The sequence below is a fragment of the Hylobates moloch genome, unplaced genomic scaffold (assembly GCF_009828535.3).
Source record: "Hylobates moloch isolate HMO894 unplaced genomic scaffold, HMol_V3 SCAFFOLD_14, whole genome shotgun sequence".
In the NCBI taxonomy this organism is placed as follows: Eukaryota; Metazoa; Chordata; class Mammalia; order Primates; family Hylobatidae; genus Hylobates; species Hylobates moloch.
Window position 1 is genome coordinate 65670095 of NW_026652289.1, and position 21381 is coordinate 65691475.

Consider the following 21381-nt stretch of genomic DNA (forward strand, 5'->3'; position numbering starts at 1 on the left):
GCAGCTATTATTAATTTATATCTTCACTTTCAATAGCAGAAATCATTCACCTACTTCTTATGTTTTTAAGCTAATCGATACTATGAATCGGTTAGAAATACAAATTCAAGTGTATCAGTTAAAACTTTATGTATCTAGTATATATCTACAAGAAGAATAGCTTCCTAAGAATTCAGAAGATGGTGTTGGTCTATGAGAAACATTAATAATGTAATGATATGGTCCTGTTTTTCCCCGAAGCCTAAATGTCCATCAGGATCACTGCTATGCCTATGAATGCTGCTGATGTGTTTGAAATGCCATGGTGACAGACTCCAGTGTAGTGCTTGTCAACATGCCACATACCTGAATCAACCAAACTAAACCTGCCATAACCACCACTTGCTGAAAATGGTGGGCCCGGCAACCCACTGGAATAGATGACTTGAGAGATCCAAGAGTCAGGCACAGCAGGATTTCCTGAAGATTTATCTAAGATGGTGTCTAGGTCTAAAATTTCCCCGATTCATCCCTTCAGCAAGCATTTTTTTTTTTTTTTTTGAGACGGAGTCTCACTCTGTCGCCCAGGCTGGAGTGCAGTGGCGCGATCTCGGCTCACTGCAAGCTCCGCCTCCCGGGTTCACGCCATTCTCTTGCCTCAGCCTCTCCGAGTAGCTGGGACTACAGGCGCCCGCCACCACGCCCGGCTAATTTTTTGTATTTTTTTTTTTTTTAGTAGAGACGGGGTTTCACTGTGGTCTCGATCTCCTGACCTCGTGATCCGCCCACCTCGGCCTCCCAAAGTGCTGGGATTACAAGCGTGAGCCACCGCGCCCGGCCGGCAAGCATTTATTGAGCCTCTACTATGTGTCAGACACTGGCATTGTATACAGCAGAACAAAGACAGAAATCTCTACCTTCAAAATGTGGAAGGTAATACTATTTAGAATAGCAACAATTTCTAATTATCTGAAGTAATGTGAGGAAAGACTAGGCAGTAAATAAATTAAGACAATCCTCAAATCTAAATGTATTATTTAATACATTTCCATGCCCTCTTTCTTCATACAATGAACTAGAGCCAGACATCCAAGTGAAACATTTACTCTCATATTCTAAGTGCCCCTGCCCACCCTCCAGTGAAAATGAGCATGCAAATGGTGTCAGCACATCATTCCTAGCATGCAAAAAACTGCTTAACAGAAAGGCATGTGTGTCTAAGATGCCTCTAATCAGAATTACCTGTAAACTATTCCAAATCATCCCTGTTATGATGTTCTTTTTATCCCTAAAATTCCTTCCTGGGGGAAACAAACAAACAACAAACAAATGTCTTCCTGGCACATATAATAAGCCCCTTCCCTTTGATTCCAGTCTAAGCAAAATAGAAAGTGGCTGGCAGCTATTTTTATTAAAATGATGACCCTTCACAATCTTAAAAGTATTACAGGGTGGAGTGTGGGGAACAAATACACATAAAATGGTTAGTGGTACACTTCAGCCTTAAAAAGGAATCCCTAATCTTTTTGTGGGGATGAGTTATGATGCTACTCTCCAACACTGGAGAGCAAGTGGTGGTGGAGGAGGAGGGGCAGCATGTCAGTGAGGGGATCTGTGGGTTCAGACCACATCTTCCTGGAGGTGTGGGGACAGCTATCACCCCTTCAGCTCTGTCATCCTAGCACCACTTCCAGGAATACAAGAATCTTTTAAGCAATGAGTTGGGAATGATGACAGCTGGTACCCTACAATCTACCAGGTTGGGGTTCATGACCTCAGTTGTTCAACCTTCAAAGACTCTCTGAGCATACTGGATTTCATCATAATTCAAGACTCCAACTTGTGCTTGGCTTAGGCCTAAACACCAGAGACAAAGCCGTGGTCTGGGCCTGGCATTCTAGGCATGGTTAAGCACAGCTCATGGAAGTAAGGCAGCTTCCAAGCTGCCTTACTCACCACTTACTCACCACTGTACTCCCAGCATCACACTGCCCAGAGCCAAAAAGCAATGAAAGTGTACTGAATAGATGAAACATCTTAGGATAGAACATAACAAATGATGAAGTTATGACAGCAAGGAAAATGCCTGGATTCAGCAAAGAACTTGGTAGTCAAGATTCACCAGATTCTTTCCAGCCAGCTGGCAGAATGGTGGTCAGCGGGATGACAGGGAGATGAGCCACAGCAGTGGATGTTGTGGAGGTGGTGAGGTAAGAGATAATGGTGGCAGGGCTGAATGACAAGAGAGTATAAGAAAGGAATACTTAGTCATAGGACTTGTGGTTTGTTACGACTGCCATAAGGTATTAATAAAAGGAAAAATAATGAAAATATACAATCACATCAGAACGTGTGGAGGAGTTCTAGAACATCTATAAGTTAATCACCTGATTATTACGATGAAGACCACTGGCAAAGTATACAGTTGCTAAACACAACCAAAAAACCTTTTAAATGTCTTGTTTCCCCATCAGAAAATTTATTTTTCTCCATACTAGACTCCAGCTTGAATCCTATAATCTTGGCAAACAAACATTCATGCTTTACTTCTACCTGAAGAGTTACAGAACCCTACAACACACTCACCATGGCTCCTCTGTAGTACGCTGTCGTGATTGTTCGGAATCTTTCCTGACCCGCTGTGTCCCTAAAATATGAAACAAAGGAGAGTGGTTTTTAAAGTCATCACCAGCATCACTGAGGAGAAACCCTGCTGTAGGAGATGTAATTCTAGTCTGCTCAGGGTGCAGTGGTCACAGGGGAAAGGAGAATGAGACACAAAGGGAGCCCTTTGCACATCTGCAAGCTGGAGGTGGTGGGGCCACAGGAGCCTGTCAAGAGCTCACAATGACCTGGGTGAAAAACTCAGACCTTGATAAAAGCAGCAACAGAAAAATACACAGAAAAATCCTGCTAGGAACTGGTGTGTTATATTAGTCAAACACACATGGGAGGGAATAGAGAATAGTTCTAAATTCTTGGACTCCCCAAGATAGTTATAATCCTTTTTGTAAGTGCTTAATAATTAAAGCACTTTTGCTTTCTTGCCTGAATGTCTGATTTCTGTATAAAGCAAGCAATCGAGCTGGACTTATTACTGTGTGCATTCTGCTCAGCAGAGCACAATAAAATAGATCTCCTCAAGAACTTGTTCAGCTATGGAGCCCATGATTTCATGGGGACCTGGAGTTCAACACATAAATCTTGACAATGTTTTCAAAGACTTTTAAACATAAACAACATGTCAAAACTATACAAACTTTCATACATTTTTGCTTTTTAGCTGATGGCATACCATTAAAATGCATTCTGAAAAATACAAGAGTTTCTGATTTCATTTATAGAAGCAATCCTATAAAGGAAGTTAAATTTCCTTGATACTTGAGAAAATCAATATTCTCAAATTTTCCACTTCCAGCCAGAACTAATTCATTCCCTGTGCTACTAAGACAATTTAATTGCAGGAGAGAAAGAGGCATTTGTGGAAATATACTAGAAATCTAGTATATACCAAATCCTAATAAAAGATGAAGGCCCATGGGAATATCATAAGTTAAAAAGCAATAAGCACCTTAACATAGACATACACCTTACAAAATACTGTCACACTGCACTCACGTGATGTCTACCACAGCCCATTAGGGTGGGCTACTGGCTGGGGGTGTTACCAGCATCCAAGTTCTGCATATGAGGAAACAGGCTCAGAGGAACTATGGCCCCAGCTCTGCCACTAAACAGCTCATATTCTTTATTTATTTATTTATTTGTTTGTTTTTGAGATGGAGTCTCGCTCTGTCACCCAGGCTGGGGTGCAGCGGCACAATCTTGGCTCACTGCAACCTCTGCCTCCTGGGTTCAAGCGATTCTCCTGCCTCAGCCTCCCAAGTAGCTGGGACTACAGAAGCCCACCACCACGCCCGGCTAATTTTTGTGTTTTTAGTAGAGACGGGGTTTCACCATATTAACCAGGCTGGCCTCAAACTCCTGACCTTGTGATCTACCCGCCTCGGCCTCCCAACGTGCTGGGATTACAGGTGTCAGCCACTGCACCAGCCCAGCTCATACTCTTGAAGGAGACAAGCATCTCAGGTCTCAGCTGTTCAGCTCTGGGCCAGGCCTTACAAAAAAGCCATCTTATCCTGTCATTTTCTTCGATCAGCATTAGATGAATGGGGCACTTGCTTGATGCACAGCTAACAAATCATGGGGAAATGGAAGGCAAGCACTTTTTAGCAGACTAACCATATTTCTCTGAGAAACCCAAGGAGGGGATCATGAGAAAAGATGTAACTTTTTAAATCTGTAAAATATTTGGCATCTTGTTCAATACCAGTGGATGGAAAGGGCAGCCTATAGTAACCTTCATAACATTTGCCAGTGAAGTACACTGGAAACCACTAGGAAGCCAATCACTATGTTCCAGGGCAGTTGAGTAGTTGTCCCAGCTTCATCATATATGCCCTCAAGTGGACCTAACCACTCTCAGTCCCTGTTTCCTTCTCTATAAAAGAAGGGCTGGGGGATATTCTTCTTCTATCCCAGTTCTGAGATTCAAAAAAGAAATAGAGCCTAAGGCAAAAGCTAATATGTATAACTTTACTGTTTAGCCCTGCCTCGTTCTTAGTCAGTGCTGCTCTGAATTCTACGTTTTGTCTACTGCTGTCATCAATACACATTAGGTCAGCAAACATCACCAACAACCTTTCAAAAGCTCCAAATCTATATGGCTCCATGCAAGGCACTGAACTGAAAGAAATTAAACCAGCTTCTAGGAGGTTAAAAAAAAATCTAAGAAGAGCTTCTGAGTTCAAGTCAAAAATATTCAACCTAGCAATCTGGAGGAACCATATTTATTCACTGTAGTTGGACAGATTCTTCAGGAGTTTATGAACCAGAGTTGGGTAATCATAAGATCTTTGCCTTGCACATTGCAACATTAAAGTTGGGAAACATCCTAAGGACTAACAGTTTGTGTTCCTCCAACATTTATATGTTGAAGCCTAATCCTCAGTGTGATGGTATTTAGATAGGGGGATTTTGGGAGGTAATTAGGTCATGAGGGTGGAGCCATTGTGAAAGGGATTAGTGCTCTTCTAAGAGACACCATAGAGATGATCTCTCTCTGGGCCATGTGAGGATACAAGTGAGATAGCTCTCTACAAACCAGGAAGCAAGCCTTCACTAGACACTGGATCTGATGGCACCCTGATCTTGGATTTCCCAGCCTCCAGAACTGTGAGAAATAAATGTTTATTGTTTAAGACACCCAGTCTATGGTATTTTTGTTATAGTAGCTGTGATAGTGTGATACAGTAAGAAACACATGTAATAAGAAACATATTTGGTCTCTGCTCCTGATTCTTGGCACACAGATACTAAAATTCTTGGAATCTCCAACAAAGTGTTTAAGTTCTTTTTGTGTGCTAATGAAATAACTGGTGGCTGGGGCTCCTGTCTAGCCCCAGGATAGGAGGCTGGTTGCCAGGAGAACCAACCAAGTGATAAGTGGGCTGGAACTTTCAGTCCTACCACTCAACCCTCTGGAGAAGGGAGAGGGGCTAAAGGTTGACTTAATCACCAATGGCCCACGATGTAATCAATCATAGCTATATAAGGAAGCTTCCATAAAAACTCAAAAGGACTGGGTTTGGAGAGCTTCAGGACAGTGGGACACGTGGAGGTGCTGGATGTGCTTGGAGAGTAGATGACCCCTCCCACAAGGAAGGAAGTGTGGAAGTTCCTCACTCCTTCCCACATGGCTTGCCCTGTGCATCTCTTCCATCTGGCTGTTCATCTGTATTCTTTGCAATATCCTTTATAATAAATGAGTAAACATAAATAAAGTGTTTCCCTGAGTTCTGTGAGCTGTCTAGTAAATTAAAGGAATAAGAGGAGGGGGGTCATCAGAACCCCAATTTATAGCCAGTTGGTCAGAAGTAGAGGTGACAACCTACTACAGTTGAGTATCCCTAATCTGAAAATCCAAAATCTAAAAGGCTCCCAAATCCAAAACTTTTTGAGTGCCGACATGATGCCATAGTGGAATATTCTACACCTGAGCTCATGTGATGGGTCACAGTCAAAATGTAGACATACAACACAGTTCATTTAAAAAATTTTATTGGCCGGGCGCAGTGGCTCACGCCTGTAATCCCAGCACTTTGGGAGGCCGAGGCGGGCAGATTACCTGAGGTCAGGAGTCCAAGACCAGCTGGCCAACATGGAGAAACCCCGTTTCTACTAAAAATACAAAAAAATAGCAGGTGTGGTGGCGCACGCCTGTAATCCCAGCGACTCAGGAAGCTGAGGCAGGAGAATCACTTGAACCCAGGAGGTGGAGGGTGCAGTGAGCCGAGCTCACGCCATTGCACCCCAGCTTGGGCAACAAGAGCGAAACTCCATCTCAAAAAAAAAAAATTATTAAAATATTGTATAAAGTTATATTTAGCTTCATGTGTACCAGTTGTATATGAAACATAAATGAATTTCGTGTTTAGACTTGGGTCCCATCCCCAAGATATCTCATTATGTATATGAACATATTCCAAAATCCAAGAAAATCCAAAATTGGAAACACTTCTGTTCCCAAGCATTTTGGATAAGGGATACTTAACCTGTACTTGTGACTGGCAGCTGAAATGGGGACACTGCGGGACCCAGCCCTCAACCTGTGGGATCTGATGCTATCTCCAGGTAGACAGCATCAGAACTCACTTAAATTATAGGACACCCAGAAAGAAAAAAAAATTAAAAAAAGAAGAAAAAAAAAGTATAAGACACCCAACTGGCATCTGCTGGAGAATTACCTGGTGGTGGTGGTGGGAACCCCCTGATATCTGGTGTCAGAAGTACTGTGCTATGTATGAGAAAAAAAGTGTGTTTAAAAATATCTTACAGAGCAGTCTGAACTATGACATGATTTTTTTTCTCAGTCTTCATTTTTCTATTTAATAAGAAATATGCAAATAAATCATAAAATATCATGGCTGGAGGGGAACTCCAATGTCATCAATCGAACCAATTTACAAGCGAGGAAAAGGTGAGACCCTGAGAAGGGAAATAACTGGCCCAAAGCCCTCAATTTGGAGGCATCGTGGCTAGAACCTAGATCTGTACTTCCTGCCAAGAGTTCCTGCGACGTGACTACTCTGTCTTATCAGATTTCAAAACTACAACAAACTGTGATGAAGAAGTAATTTGCGTTCCTTAGAATTTAGTTTCCTCCCCTCAAAAATTATAGTTTTGGAAAGATGAGCTATCGGATCTCTTCTGGCTTCAACACTTAGTACCCTCTCTCACCTTCCCAACTCTTGGTGGAGATACCTTTGAAGGATTCCCAGTGCTTACTTATTTCCCCTTGGTTCTGATAAAGAAAAGATGTTTTAGCTATCACAAGATGCCTCTAACTTATTACAATTCACATTTAATTCCTACTTTCAATTCCCTATTAAAGCAGAAACTCTGCGTGTGTTGTTTACTTACCATATCTGAAGCTTAATTTTCTTGCCATCTAGTTCTATCGTTCTGATTTTAAAATCAATTCCTGCCAGAAAAACAAAGAAAGATATGTTAAGTTTCTTCAGATATAATCCAAGTCTCATTAGGAGGACAAAGATTTCTATTGAAAAAAAGCTCTCCAACGCACTGGAAAATGTGAACACAGAGAGGGTGTGAATGGTATGTTTCCTCTGAATACAGGCTGGAGAAAGGAATGCTAATTACTCAGCAAAGAATTCCCACACGTGTTAAATACAACTTATTATATGCCTCATTATTCTGACACAAATGGATCACATCCTGCAAAGTTATATAATTTAGATAGATTGAGAACATGCCATATTTCCTACTTCCTGAAGTACATATAAACAATGCTTCCTACCTACTCCTCAACCCCAATCCTTCCCTAAAGAAGGCTACAGGACCTCTTTAAAGAATATTCCTCCATCTCCTTCCACATTTTTCTTCCGATTCTGCAATTGACTAAGGAAAAAAAAAATCTGCCTATTTGACAGTAAGGGAGGGAAAGCCTGCATATCTATTTTAAACAGTTAGCAAGTATTTTATACACATTTTAATAAATGTTCCCCACAGATTACTTGCTAGAGCTGAAACAGGAAGAATGGGTTTCAGGCCTGACTGTACTCTAGAATTGCCTGGTACTATGATCTGAAAGTCCCCTCCAAAACTCACATTGAAATTAGATTGCCACTGTGGGACCTTAGAGATACTAAGTACTAAGAGGTGGGACCTTTCACTGCTGATTCATGTGGAGACTGTATGAATGGAATGTCATCACAGGAGTGAGTTAGTTATCTTGAGAGTGGGTTTTTATAAAAGTGAGTCCTGCTCCTCCTACATTCTCTTCTGCATGAGTGCACTTCCCCTTCCAGACTTCCAGCATGAGATAATGAAGCATGAAGGTCCTCACCAGATGCTGATGCCATACCCTTGGAGTTCCCAGCCTCCAGAACCATGAGCTAAATAAATTTCTGTTCATTATAAACTACGCAGTTTCAGGTATTCTGTCATAGCAGCAGAAAGTGGACTAAGATGACTGAGAAATGTTAAAAAAAAATACTCATGATTAGGCCTGCCCCCTTCCCCAAATTCTGAGATTGTGACTTAATTAGTCAAGGGTGGGACCTGGGCACTGGTAATTTTTAAAGTTTCCCAGATGATTCTAACCTGAAGCCAAAAGTTTTGGCTTTCGAAGGGCTATACCTTTTGAAGGGCTCTGGCACTTCAAAAGTTCAACCCTTCCCTCACATATTTCCCCCCACTATGGTAGCTCAAAACTTATTTATCAATTTCAATGACAAGGAACCACAAAGCCCTTGACAAATGTCAGCAAGCTCTATCATATATCAGCAATAAGCTTTCTGAGGAGACCAGTTAGTGAATACAACTTAGTTGCAATTTACTAAATCCTCATCATCTGGCTACTCAGCTTTGTTTAGATTTTTCTATTCTTTTGCATTCCGTCCAGCAGGGTTTCTCAACCCCTGGGCCACGGACCAGTACTGGGCTGCACAGCAGGAGGTAAGTGGCAGGCAAGTGAGAGAAGCTTCACCTATATTTACAGCTGCTCCCCATTACTTGCATTGCTGCCTAAGCTCAGCCTCCTGTCAGATCAGCAGTGGCATTAGATTCTCATAGGTGCACAAACCCCATTGTGAACTGCGCATGGGGGATCTAGGTTGTGCACTCCTATGAGAATCTAATGCCTGATGATCTGTCACTGTCTTCTATCACCCCCAGATAGGACCATCTTGTTGCAGGAAAACATGCTCACAGCTCCCACTGATTCTACATTGGTGAGTTGTATAATAATTTCATTATATATTACAATGTAATAAAAATAGAATATAAGTGCATAATAAATGTAATGTGCTTGAATCATTCCTAAACCACCCCCATCCCCACACCACCACCACCTCCAGTCCCTGGAGGAAAAACTGTCTTCCATGAAACTGGTCCCTGGTGCCAAAAAGATTGGGGACTTCTGCTATACAGAACCCCTTAGAGTGGTTTCCAACAAATTTCAGGAAAACATGTAAATTACATATCCTCTAAATTGACTTAAACATTAACTCCAGTTTTGTTTTGTTTTGTTTTTTTGAGACGGAGTCTCACTCTGTTGCCAGGCTGGAGTGCAGTGGGGCAATCTTGGCTCACTGGAACCTCCACCTCCCAGGTTCAAGTGATTGTCCCGTCTATAGACTATTCAGAGTCTATAACCCTACAGCTCTAGTCACTTCATGCATGGATTATTTGTAATAGCTTTCCAGGATACTGTGCCAACATCTCTCCCTGGTCTAATTCCCCTACATGTCACTTCTAGAATAACTTGCAACAATCCCTGTGGTAATGTCACTGCACTATTTAAGAAGCCGTGGAGCCAACTTCTTCAGCTTGGTGATATAGCCTTTCCCACCAGATGCACCGCTCTCCTGACACTGCAAACCTCAGAGTTTCTCCAAATGAGGCCTTTTGCTTCTCTCAGTGGGCCCCATACCTCCTTTCCTCCACTCCTGCATGACCACCTCACTTTGCAGCCTTCTCTGAGGATGCAATTTCACCCATGTAGTTCTCTCTCTTCTCTCCTCAGCTCTGCCTCAAAGCCTGGTTTTTACACAGTGATTTAATCCTGTGTTATTGGGTTTTATTAACATAGTGCCCTGCAATTGCTCTTAGATCATGCAAAGACTCGATCATCTGTTTGCCAGTTAAGTTGTGCACAGAAACATGTGTAAAGTAACTAAATTAAAGGGTAGGTACTCTTACATATTTAAGTAAACATTATATACTACTAAGGGTGAAGATGGCTTTAAAAACTTTGGAAATTTGGCCAGGTGTGGTGGCTCACGTCTGCAATCCCAGCACTTTGGGAGGCCAAGGTGGGTGGATCACCTGAAGTCAGGAGTTAGCCAGTCTGGCCAACATGGAGAAACCCCTACTCTACTAAAAAGATTAGCTGGGCGTGGTGGTGGGTGCCTGTAATCCCAGCTAGCGGGGAGGCTGAGGCAGGAGAATGAATCACTTGAACCCAGGAGGCAGAGGTTGCAGTGAGATGAGATTGCACCACTGCACTCCAGCCTGGGCAACAGAGTGAGACTCTGTCTCAAAAAAAAAAAAAAAAAAACTTTGGAAATTTCTTAATATATTGTAGTTACAATAGTTAGGATGCTGAGAAATCTTATGCCAATAAGAAAATGAAGACATATTACAATTAGCTTGACAATATATCAGTAGTGGATTAACATTCATGTTAAAATTTAAAGCAAAGATAATTTCCTGATGCTACTCCAGGGATTAAAAGAATAATTAGCTGTAAAATGATAATATAATTAGGATGCTTTCAGCTGCAAATAGCAGAAACCCCAAATCAAACTAGCTTAAGGTAATTTGTTGACTCATCTACAACAAGTCCAATGGTGAGATGGGGTTCAGAGATGGCTCAATCTAGGGCTCCAGCTCATTTCTCTGCACCTCCCTGGGCTCTGCCCCCCAGGGAGTATCAATTTCACACTCTTGACTGATAGCAGTTCCTGACTACAACAGCAATACCAGAAGAAAAGAGATTATTTTCCTCTTCCTCTCAAAAGTGAGAAAGCGTTTCCCCAAAGCCTCCAACGAGTTTTCCTTCATGTCTCATTTCTGGACTTATAACCATGGGAATGTCATGTTCTGGCAGGCTAAGGCTGAATTCCTGAACTAATCACTGCCACGGGGAATTGCCAAGATTGGATTAATCTAAATCCATTCTCTAAATTTAGATTAATCAAGGCCTATCCCTGGAGCTGGGTCACTCCTAGAATTCATAGGCTGCTAAAAATAGAATAGAAAGGCTATTGAGAAAAATCATACTATCCTCTATATTATATACATGTTATATATCCTCTATATAATACTCGAACCTATCTCATTAATAAAATTTTATATTCATAGCTATATGAAAGGACAAATTTTATATTCATATCTATATGAAAGAGCTGCACTACTACCCTGTCATGAATGTTACTACATTTAATGAGACACTGTAGTACTTCTCTGAAGGCAATTTCATGTAGTGTTTGGCTACGCACTAGAAAGTAAGAAAGAAAAAGGGGACAATGAGCAGTCCAAGTAGCTGCCACAACATCTTTGTGCTGAACTGTGACCACAGCTGCTAGGAGAGTCCTTGAGCCCACAACTCCAAAGACTTGGCTTATCCCCTAGCCCCAGATGACTGGAGACTAGAAAGAAGGAGGGGGCTATCACACCAACAGCAGCAAGAACCAGAGGTCATCCTGGCAGTAAGGGAGCAACTTTTTTTTTTTTTAATTTAGAAGGACTATACAATCTCAAAAAACATAGTTTTTGAAGGGCATTATCCTTCAGGTCAAAAAGCCCTTTGTTTAAATTATACTACAGAGCTATAGTAACCAAAATGGCATGGTACTAGCATAAAAATAGACACATATACCAGTGGAACAGAACAGAGAACCCAGAGATAAATCTATACATCTACAGTGAACTCATTTTGACAAAGGTGCCGGCTGGGAGCGGTGGCTCACGCTTGTAATCCCAGCACTTTGGGAGGCCGAGGCAGGCGGATCACGAGGTCAGGAGATCGAGACCACGGTGAAACCCCGTCTCTACTAAAAAATACAAAAAATTAGCCAGGCGTGGTGGCGGGCGCCTGTAGTCCCAGCTACTTGGAGAGGCTGAGGCAGGAGAATGGTGTAAACCCGGGAGGCGGAGCTTGCAGTGAGCCGAGATTGTGCCACTGCCCTCCAGCCTGGGCGACAGAGCGAGACTCCGTCTCAAAAAAAAAAAAAAAAAAAAAAGACAAAGGTGCCAAGTACATACATTGGGGAAAAGGACAGTCTCTTCAATAAATGGTGCTGGGAAAACTGGGTATCTGTATGCCGAAGAATGAAACTAGACTCCTATCTCTTGCCATATACAAAAATCAAATCAAAATGGATTAAAGACTTAAATCTAAGACTTCAAACTATGAAACTACTGAAAGAAAACATTGGGGAAACTCTCCAGGACATTGGAGTGGGCAAATGTTTCTAGAGTAATACCCTGCAAGCACAGTCAACCAATGCAAAAATGAACAAACAGGATCACATCAAGTTAAAAAGCTTCTGTACAGCAAAGGAAACAACGAGCAAAGTGAAGAGACAACCCACAGAATGGGAAAAAATATTTGCAAACTACCCATCTGACAAGCTATTAATAATCAGAATATATAAGGAGCTCAAACAGCTCTACAGGAAAAAATTTTATAATCTGATTTTTAAATGAGCAGAAGACCTAAGCAGACATTTTTCAAAAGAAGACATACAAATGGCAAACAGATACATGAAAAGGTGCTCAACATCAGTGATCATCAGAGAAATGCAAATGAAAACTACAATGAGATACCATCTCACCCCATTTAAAAGGGCTTTTATCCAAAAGATAGGCAATAACAAACACTGGCAGGGATGTGGAGAAAAGGGAACCCCTGTACACTGTGGGTGGGAATGCAAATTAGTACAGCCACTATAGAGAACAGTTTGAAGGTTCCTCACAAAATCAAATACAGAGCTATCATATGATCCAGCAATACTGCTCCAAAAGGAAGGAAATGAGTATGTCAAAGAAATAACTGCACTCCCATGTTTATTGCAGCACTATTCACAACAGCCAAGATTTGGAAGCAATCTAAGCATCCATCAACAGATGAATGGACAAAGAAAATGTGGTACATATACACAATGGAGTACTATTCAGCCATAAAAAGAATGAGATCCTGTCATTTGCATCAACATAGATGGAACTGGAGGTCATTATATTAAGTGAAATAAGCCAGGTACAGAAAGACAAACTTCTCATGTTCTAATTTATTTGTGGGAGCTAAAAATTAAAATGATTTAATTCATGGAGATAGAGAGTAGAAGAATGGTTAGGCTGGGAAGGGTAGTGGGGGGTAGGGGAAAGTGGTGATGGTTAATGAGTACAAACAATAGAATAAGACCTAGTATTTGCTAGGACAACAGGGTGACTATAATAAAAAATAATTTAATTATACATTTTAAAATAACTACAAGTATAATTGGACTGTTTGTAACACAAAGGATAAAAATGCTTGAGGTAATGGATACTCCATTTACCCTGATGTGATTATTATTACTCATTGCATGCCTGTATCAAAATATCTCATGTAACCCATAAATATACACATCTACTATGTACCCACAATTTTTTTAAAAGCCTTTTTGTATTTCAAAAGTCTTTTTGAGAACATCATTTTTTGGCAGCACATAATATAATAATTCATGTTTAAAATGATGACCCTGAGTCATCCTGACTCATGAGCAATCCATGCCCCACCAGGAGGCATGCAGCCCACCCAGCTGGAAACATAATCCAACATCTGAGTTTAGGAGGCAAGATTCCAAAGGTATTTCCATGTTGCTCAAATATACCTCAACATTCATTTTTTGATGGTTTTAAAATAGTCCCAGTTTCCTCATTAATATTTATCTAGTCAATACAATAGGAAATATAAATTGTAAGAAAACATTCCCAAGGGAATGACTCAAAGGCATTTTCATTTTGAATTTAAAAACTCTCTCTCTCTAATAGATTTTGCTTTCCTGAATTGACTCTTATGCTAAATGGTTGCTTATAACATAAGGAGGCAGGGAAGTAAGTATGAAAGAGCATCACAGAATTATAGACTTGAGAAGTACCTTACGAGATCATTTAGTTCAGTCCTGTCTGTGTGGCTAAGAAAACTGACGCCAAGAGAGACGCAGCAATTTACTCAGATTCAGAAGATCAATAAAAAAAGGTTAGGTTAAAATCAAGTTTTGGCTTTTAAAGATCAGGCCTTCCCAAAGGCATACGTACAAGAACGTCCGCATCTTGGTGGGGAAACCTCCTCTTTTTAAGGGTCATAGTATAGAACACAGGCAACAAGTGAAATGTCCACCAACTGGAGAATGCCTTGGTATACAAGTAGAGAAGGAATACTTGAGCAGTGAACGAAAGCCATGCTTATCAACATAGATTAATCTAAAAAAGATGATGGTAAGTGAAAAGAACAAGTTGCAGAAATATACAGTCAAACCAATTTGTATATATCTGAAAAAATATTTAAAATGCCAAAACAACAGTATTATCATTCATATATATAAAATATATGTAGTATATTTATATATATATATCTCCATGTATAATTACAGTATAAAAGATGGATAGGAATGATTATTAACAAATTAAGGATAATACTCAATGTTACCTCCAGAGAGAAATGGAAGAGGAGGGATTCATAGGGGACTTTGACTCTGTAATTTATTATTTCTAAAATTGAGTGGTGGGAGCCGGGCGCGGTGGCTCACGCTTGTAATCCCAGCACTTTGGGAGGCCGAGGCGGACGGATCACGAGGTCAGGAGATGGAGACCACGGTGAAACCCCGTCTCTACTAAAAAATACAAAAAATTAGCCGGGCGTGGTGGTGGGCACCTGTAGTCCCAGCTACTCAGAGAGGCTGAGGCAGGAGAATGGCGTGAACCCGGGAGGCGGAGCTTGCAGTGAGCCGAGATTGCGCCACTGCACTCCAGCCTGGGCGACAGAGCAAGACTCCGTCTCAAAAAAAAAAAAAAAATAAATAAATAAATAAATAAAATAAAATAGAGTGGTGGGTACATGGACATGAGAATGTTTTATATTAGCTATACTTTAATACGTCTAAAAGTTTTGAAATTCTTTTAAAAAGCAAATATTAGTAACCTGGAAAACATATACGGAGGTATGTTTATTAATGGCGGTAAAAAACCAAACCAAATTTTAGAGATGGGGGTACCTTAGAAGATTTAGTCAGGGGAAAAACAGGCTCTATCGCTCTTATTCAAAAGAGTATAAAGAGGTCCTGTGAGCCCTTGGTAGCCCACCCCATCCATGCCTGGTCACCAATGGCTTACAGTCCTTCTTTATACCGAACAAGGATGGTATGGTAGTGCCTGCTTTTTCCCTGACTAAATCTTCTAGGGTACATTTTATCTCTGAAATTTTGGTTGATTTTTCTACTACCATTAATGAATGCATGCCTTCACATGTCAGATTTCCAGATAACTAATACTGGATCAAGTTAAGATTGGATCAAGTTCAGAAAGTGAGGGGCAGAGCAGGGAAGTGGGGTGGCAAGGAATGCTAGCTACTCTGATTTCAAGCAGGGGGTTTGGGGACTTTTCTTCTCCACCTCGAGGAAAAGGAGTTTTGACTTGGATCAAGGACAAGTAAAGAATACACATTTGGGTCACTGTTGGGAGTGGCACTCTGGCAGGAAGAACAAAGGAGTTCTGATTTTCCATTCAATGGGAGAAGGCAGAGAGCCACTGCCCCATCCTTGGGGTGGAGGTTTGGGCCAGGAGGCTCTTTCCTGCACCTCTGAGGAGAAGGCAGTGTGGTATTTGAGGTTTCTGCATTGTCCAGGGCAACCCACAGGGCATCAGAGCTTGCAGATACCTCACCATGTGGCACCAGTGAGGGGTAAGGAGCAAGCACTTACCCAGAGTACTGCTTACCAGATATTTCTCAGCAACCAGTGATGTCGCTGGAGGCAGCTGAGGGGAAGGGCTTGGCCAGCAAAACAGAACGAAGGAAACTTTCAACCTGGCCCAAGTCCATAGTTAACAGATCTAACAGGGAAAAGGAACTTGGAACGAGCAGTACTGGGCCACTTTTCATTCCACAAATTAGATATAATTGAACATGGGAAAGGGACAGATTGACAAGACTCTTTTACACCAAAGTTAAATTAGTCAGTCAACAGATATTAATAACATAATCTTTTCTGTTTCAAGAGAATAGGGAGGTTGCCCCTGGGTTTGTGAATGGGTGAAACAATACCATTGCTGGAGTGTGGGAAAGAGTAGTTTTCTTGGCCTTCAGAACTCTCTCTCTAGGGCCAGCTAGTTCTCCTGACTTTCAGCATAAGCTGTGACTTGATGCATTTTGGCTGGTGGGTGTTGCAGCTTAGAACACACACAGCTCTCCTGCTTTGAGTACTATCTTGGGTCCCCTGGGGAAGTCTGCTGCCTGGTCCAGAAAAATCAGGGGTAGAAAAACATCAAGGACCTTCAACTAAGGTTTTCTATACCTGGTTCCCACTGAATTTCTTTTAAAAGACTAATTTGGCTGAAGTCATGAGAACCTTAAAAAAAAATTCAGACTTCTGGGTCATTCAGCCTTTCAATGAATCATAACAATGCAAGATTTCAATGCTGGGTTTACTCACAGCACTGCACATTTTTCTACAAAGGTTATCTATCCCCTTTGACCCACTTTAAGAAGCAGAAGTTAAGTACTGTGCTTTTACAATTAAAAAGGAAAAAAAAAAACAGGACTTTGTTTCAAAGGTACATTTGGAAACATGTGTGATCCCAGGCTATCTGAATATGGGTTATGTGGTTTGTCTATTTACATTTCAGAGATCTTCCAGAAATAGAAAAACAGTTTCCCAAATATTGAAGTCTACTTTAAAGAAATGCTACATTCACCTCCTTAAGATTTTGATTAACAATAAAGATACAGTTCTTGCCAGTTTTGAAACTTTCTTTGACAATCAAATTTTGCTTATGCTTTTTTTGGTGTGAATTTAGATTAATGAAATTCTACGGTAGCTGATTTTAGGATAATTAGTTGGAATCTCTAATTAGAAAAATGGACTACTGAAATAAAAAATGAGTCATAAACTGAAGCTTTAAAATATTTTTTTTTCTCAAAATAAAGGACTTGGAGAAAATGTAAAGGTAGAAATAAATTAAGAATGTTACTTAGATTGAGGCTGGGAACAGTGGCTAATGCCTGTAATCCCAGCATTTAGGGAGGCTGAGGTGGGAGGATCACTTGAGGCCAGGAGTTGGAGACCAGCCTGGGCAACATGGTGAGACCCCATCTCTAAAAAAAAAAAAAAAAAAAAAATTAAAAATTATCTGGATGTGGTGGCACGTGCCTGTGGTCCTAGCTACTTGGGAGGCTGAAGTGAGAGGATAGCTTGAGGCCAGGAGTTAAAGGCTGCAGTGAGCTATGATCATTGCGCCACCACTCCCCAGCCCTGGCATGCCATGAGACTGTTCTCAACAAAAAAGAAAAAAAAAAAGAATGCTACTTAGACTGAAAAAAAAGAGGTCAAGGTATTGTTCTTTCATAAATATACGTCACATAAATTATAAAGCTGTTTTCACCAAGTATAAGTTATTTTGCTGGATATATTTAGAACTATTTAAATTTTTGTTTATTTGTATTAAAATTGTTTTCTTGTTTGAAAATTAGGAGGTCTAAAGTTTAGGAGGAAAAACACAATAAAAGTAAGTTTAGAAAACATTTAACAACAGTGTGAAATGATCACTGGCAGCCAAATATGTTTATTTTAGCTTTGTTCAACCCAACAGAGGAAAAGGGGGCATTTTTTTAAGGGGGACAAATGGTCAGCAAATATAACTTGCCCTTAAAAAAAAACCTGATAAACTAAGAAGATGGACTAGAATTTTCTGACATGTTTGGTTCTTCCATCCTATGAATAGGAAGTGGCAAATTAAATGGCAGTTATATATAAGTCAACAGTGACACACATTACCACTTCCTGCTAAAAAAGCTGAACGGCTTTACACTGTTTCAGAATTTTCTATTTGTTACTAAATTAAATTCAATTCTTGGCATTCTTCATATGACAGCTGTACCCATAAGATCTAATCATACCAACAAAATATAACAAACTGATAAACTAATTCCAGAAATTAGGAAGAATTTACTAATTTCTCTTTGAGCCATAAACATGCATTACCGATATACAAATAGTACAATTAAGAATAGTTTTTTTTTTTTTTTTTTTTTTTTTGAGACGGAGTCTCGCTCTGTCGCCCAGGCTGGAGTGCAGTGGCGCAATCTCGGCTCACTGCAAGCTCCGCCTCCCGGGTTCATGCCATTCTCCTGCCTCAGCCTCTCCGAGTAGCTGGGACTACAGGCGCCCGCCACCATGCCCAGCTAATTTTTTCGTATTTTTAGTAGAGACGGGGTTTCACCTGGTCTCGATCTCCTGACCTCGTGATCCGCCCGCCTCGGCCTCCCAAAGTGCTGGGATTACAAGCGTGAACCACCGCGCCCGGCCAAGAATAGTTTTAAATAATGTCTCTATTTGAGTCTCGAAGGGCTTTAATTTGTAAGATTAAAATATAATAATCTAATTAACCCTTAATATATCTCTGGGAAATAAATGAGCAAAATAAATAATTATATATCAAGCGATAACTACTAAAATATAACTATGTGTTGAATCATAAATAAAAGGTTTCTAAATGCTAGAACTACCAAAAGTCAAGAAAGACAGAAATAGCAAATAAAGTATAATAACACAGCTACAACTCAGATAAAGTATGCAGAAACAATTAGGAAATATTGAGAATTTTACATCTGATTAAGGAGCCAGCAGAGATTATCCAGCATTCAGCTCACCATTTGAGCCAGGCCAAAAGACATCATGACAAGTCTCTTTTGCAAATCTTGCACTTTGAAAAGGAAATGTGTTTCAAGTGTTACTCAATCTAGAAGTAGCAATAAGCTCGAAGGTGTCAAAATGTGGATTTCAGAGATTCTCAGTGAATAGATGTTTTACCTTCAATAAAGTCTCTTTTCATAAAGGGGCTAACTGGTGAGCTAATCTTTCTTAAAGAATAAAAGTTCAGAATGCCTCTGAGCTTCCATTTCTTTTCCCACTATTAATTCATCATTATCTCAAGAACCAAACTGCTCCAAAACAAAACCGGTTGCGTCTCTCTTGCTCCATCCATTGTTTCCAATAAAGTGTACCTTTGTAGCAGGAAAACCCCTCTAGTATGAATCTCTATTATTTCCTAAACCTAGAATTTCCTTGTTTGAATTCTGACAACTCAGTCAGGTCTGTTTCATTTAAGGGTGAAGTGAATACTCTGAAGACATTCAAAAACTGAAGTTAAAAAAAAAAAAAGAAGAAGCAAATCCTTGATTTTAGGTACTAAGGTGCTATTGCTATGGGAAGACCATATTGCCAAATCACTGGAATTATCACTGGAAAAAATTACAACTACATTCCAATGATGCTGCACCAAAAATGCAGTGAAACTGATTATTTGGCTCTTTCCAAGTATTGACCATGTATCATATTTTCCATTCATTTACAGGTAAATGAAAACTAAAAAAATAAACTAATAGAACTAAGTAATAACACTACATAGTACAACTAACTAAAAACAAATGATATCTTTTCCCTTTTAGAATGAATTCTTAAAAAGAAAAAATTAAAAAGAATGTTATCCACGTAATATATCAGATAATAACCAGGGTTAAAACAAATTTTAGCTATATGTATATTTTTACTTTCCAGGAAAATTCCCAAGTCACTTTGTTCAGAAATATTTCAGCTTATATTGGTATGAACTGTAAAATTTGGTAATTTTCCCACCCAATTAATACAAATAAACATTTTAGCAGAGAGGGGAGGAGGAAGGGTCTTTACCAAATTACTAGAGGCAGTAGAGAAAAATCTAAAGTCATACTCGCCCAGCCTGGGCAACATAGTGAGAGCCCATCTCTACAAATTAAATTAAATTAAATTAAAAATTAGCTGGGCATGGTGGCACATGTTGTAGTCCTAGCTACTCGGGAGACAGAGGCAGGAGGATCATTTGAGCCTAGGAGTTCAAGGTTACAGTGAGCTTTGATTGTGCCACTGCACTCCCACCTGGGAAACAGAGCAAGGCCCTGTCTCTAAAATAATAATAATAATAAATAGTAAAATCATACTCTCTCCTGCAGGCCTGCCTCTTCCTTCTCTCATCCTCTTATCCCACTGACTTTTCTCCAAATAAAAAGTGATAAGAGGCCGGGCGTGATGGCTCACGCCTGTAATCCCAGCACTTTGGGAGGTCCGGGCTGGCAGATCACCTGAGGTCAGGAGTTCGAAACCAGCCTGGCCAACATGGCAAAACCCTGTCTCTACTAAAAATACAAAAATTAGCCAGGTGTGGTGGTGGGCGCCTGTAATCCCAGCTACTAGGGAGGCTGAGGCAGGAGAATTCCTTGAACCCAGGAGGCGGAGGTTGCAGTGAGCCGAGATCAAGCCACTGCACTCCAGCCTGGGCGACAAAAGCAAGACTCTGTCTCAGCAACAACAACAACAACAACAACAACAAAAGTGATAAGAGATTATAAAATAAACAAACTTAACTGCAAACTTCCAGTGTTCTGAATCTAGTTAACAAGAGCCTTTTCTTGATCAAAACCAACATCAATGCCACAAAAGTGTACGAAAATTAAGCAGCACTTACAGCTCACTGTAGCCGGTGTGATGGAAAGATAATTATAATAAGCTATTGCTGATGAGTAAAGTTACAACCAACAGAGTAATGCAGGTAAGAGGATGAGTAAAAAAATCAACATTTTGGCACAAATGGCATATGATACAAAAGTTTGAAGGTGACAACACTCTATAACCTTCATGGCCAATTACACTTATCTATATATGTAGCCATTCACCTTAAAATAAAGACACTCTTCTAACTTTATAGGGTGCCAAAGGATTCTGTCCTCTATTACTTCCTTGGTTTGGCTTCTTCTTTTTTTTTTTTTTTTTTTTTTTTTTTGAGACGGTCTTGCTCTGTCACCTAGGCTGGAGTGCCCTGGTGTGATCTCGGCTCACTGCAACCTCTGCCCCCAGGGTTCAAGAGATTCTTGTGCCTCAGCCTCCCGAGTAGCTGGAATTACAGGCACGTGCCACCACGCCCGGCTAATTTTTGGATTTTTAGTAAAGACATGGTTTCACCATGTTGGCCAGAATGGCTTGAACTCCTGATCTCAGGCAATCTGCCCGCCTTGGTCTCCCAAAG

General features: G+C 40.5%; 1 protein-coding gene across 1 annotated transcript in view; it reads right to left on the reverse strand.

Moving 5' to 3' along the window:
• The window catches only part of RAB8B (RAB8B, member RAS oncogene family), a 76831-nt gene that overhangs the window by 15608 nt on the left and 39842 nt on the right, over positions 1-21381 (reverse strand). Inside the window, exons 2-3 of the mRNA XM_032174219.2 lie at positions 7462-7522; positions 2566-2626 (exon numbers count right to left, since the gene is read on the reverse strand). Of these exons, the coding sequence (XP_032030110.1) occupies positions 2566-2626; positions 7462-7522 (122 nt within the window). The remainder of the gene's footprint in view (positions 1-2565; positions 2627-7461; positions 7523-21381) is intronic.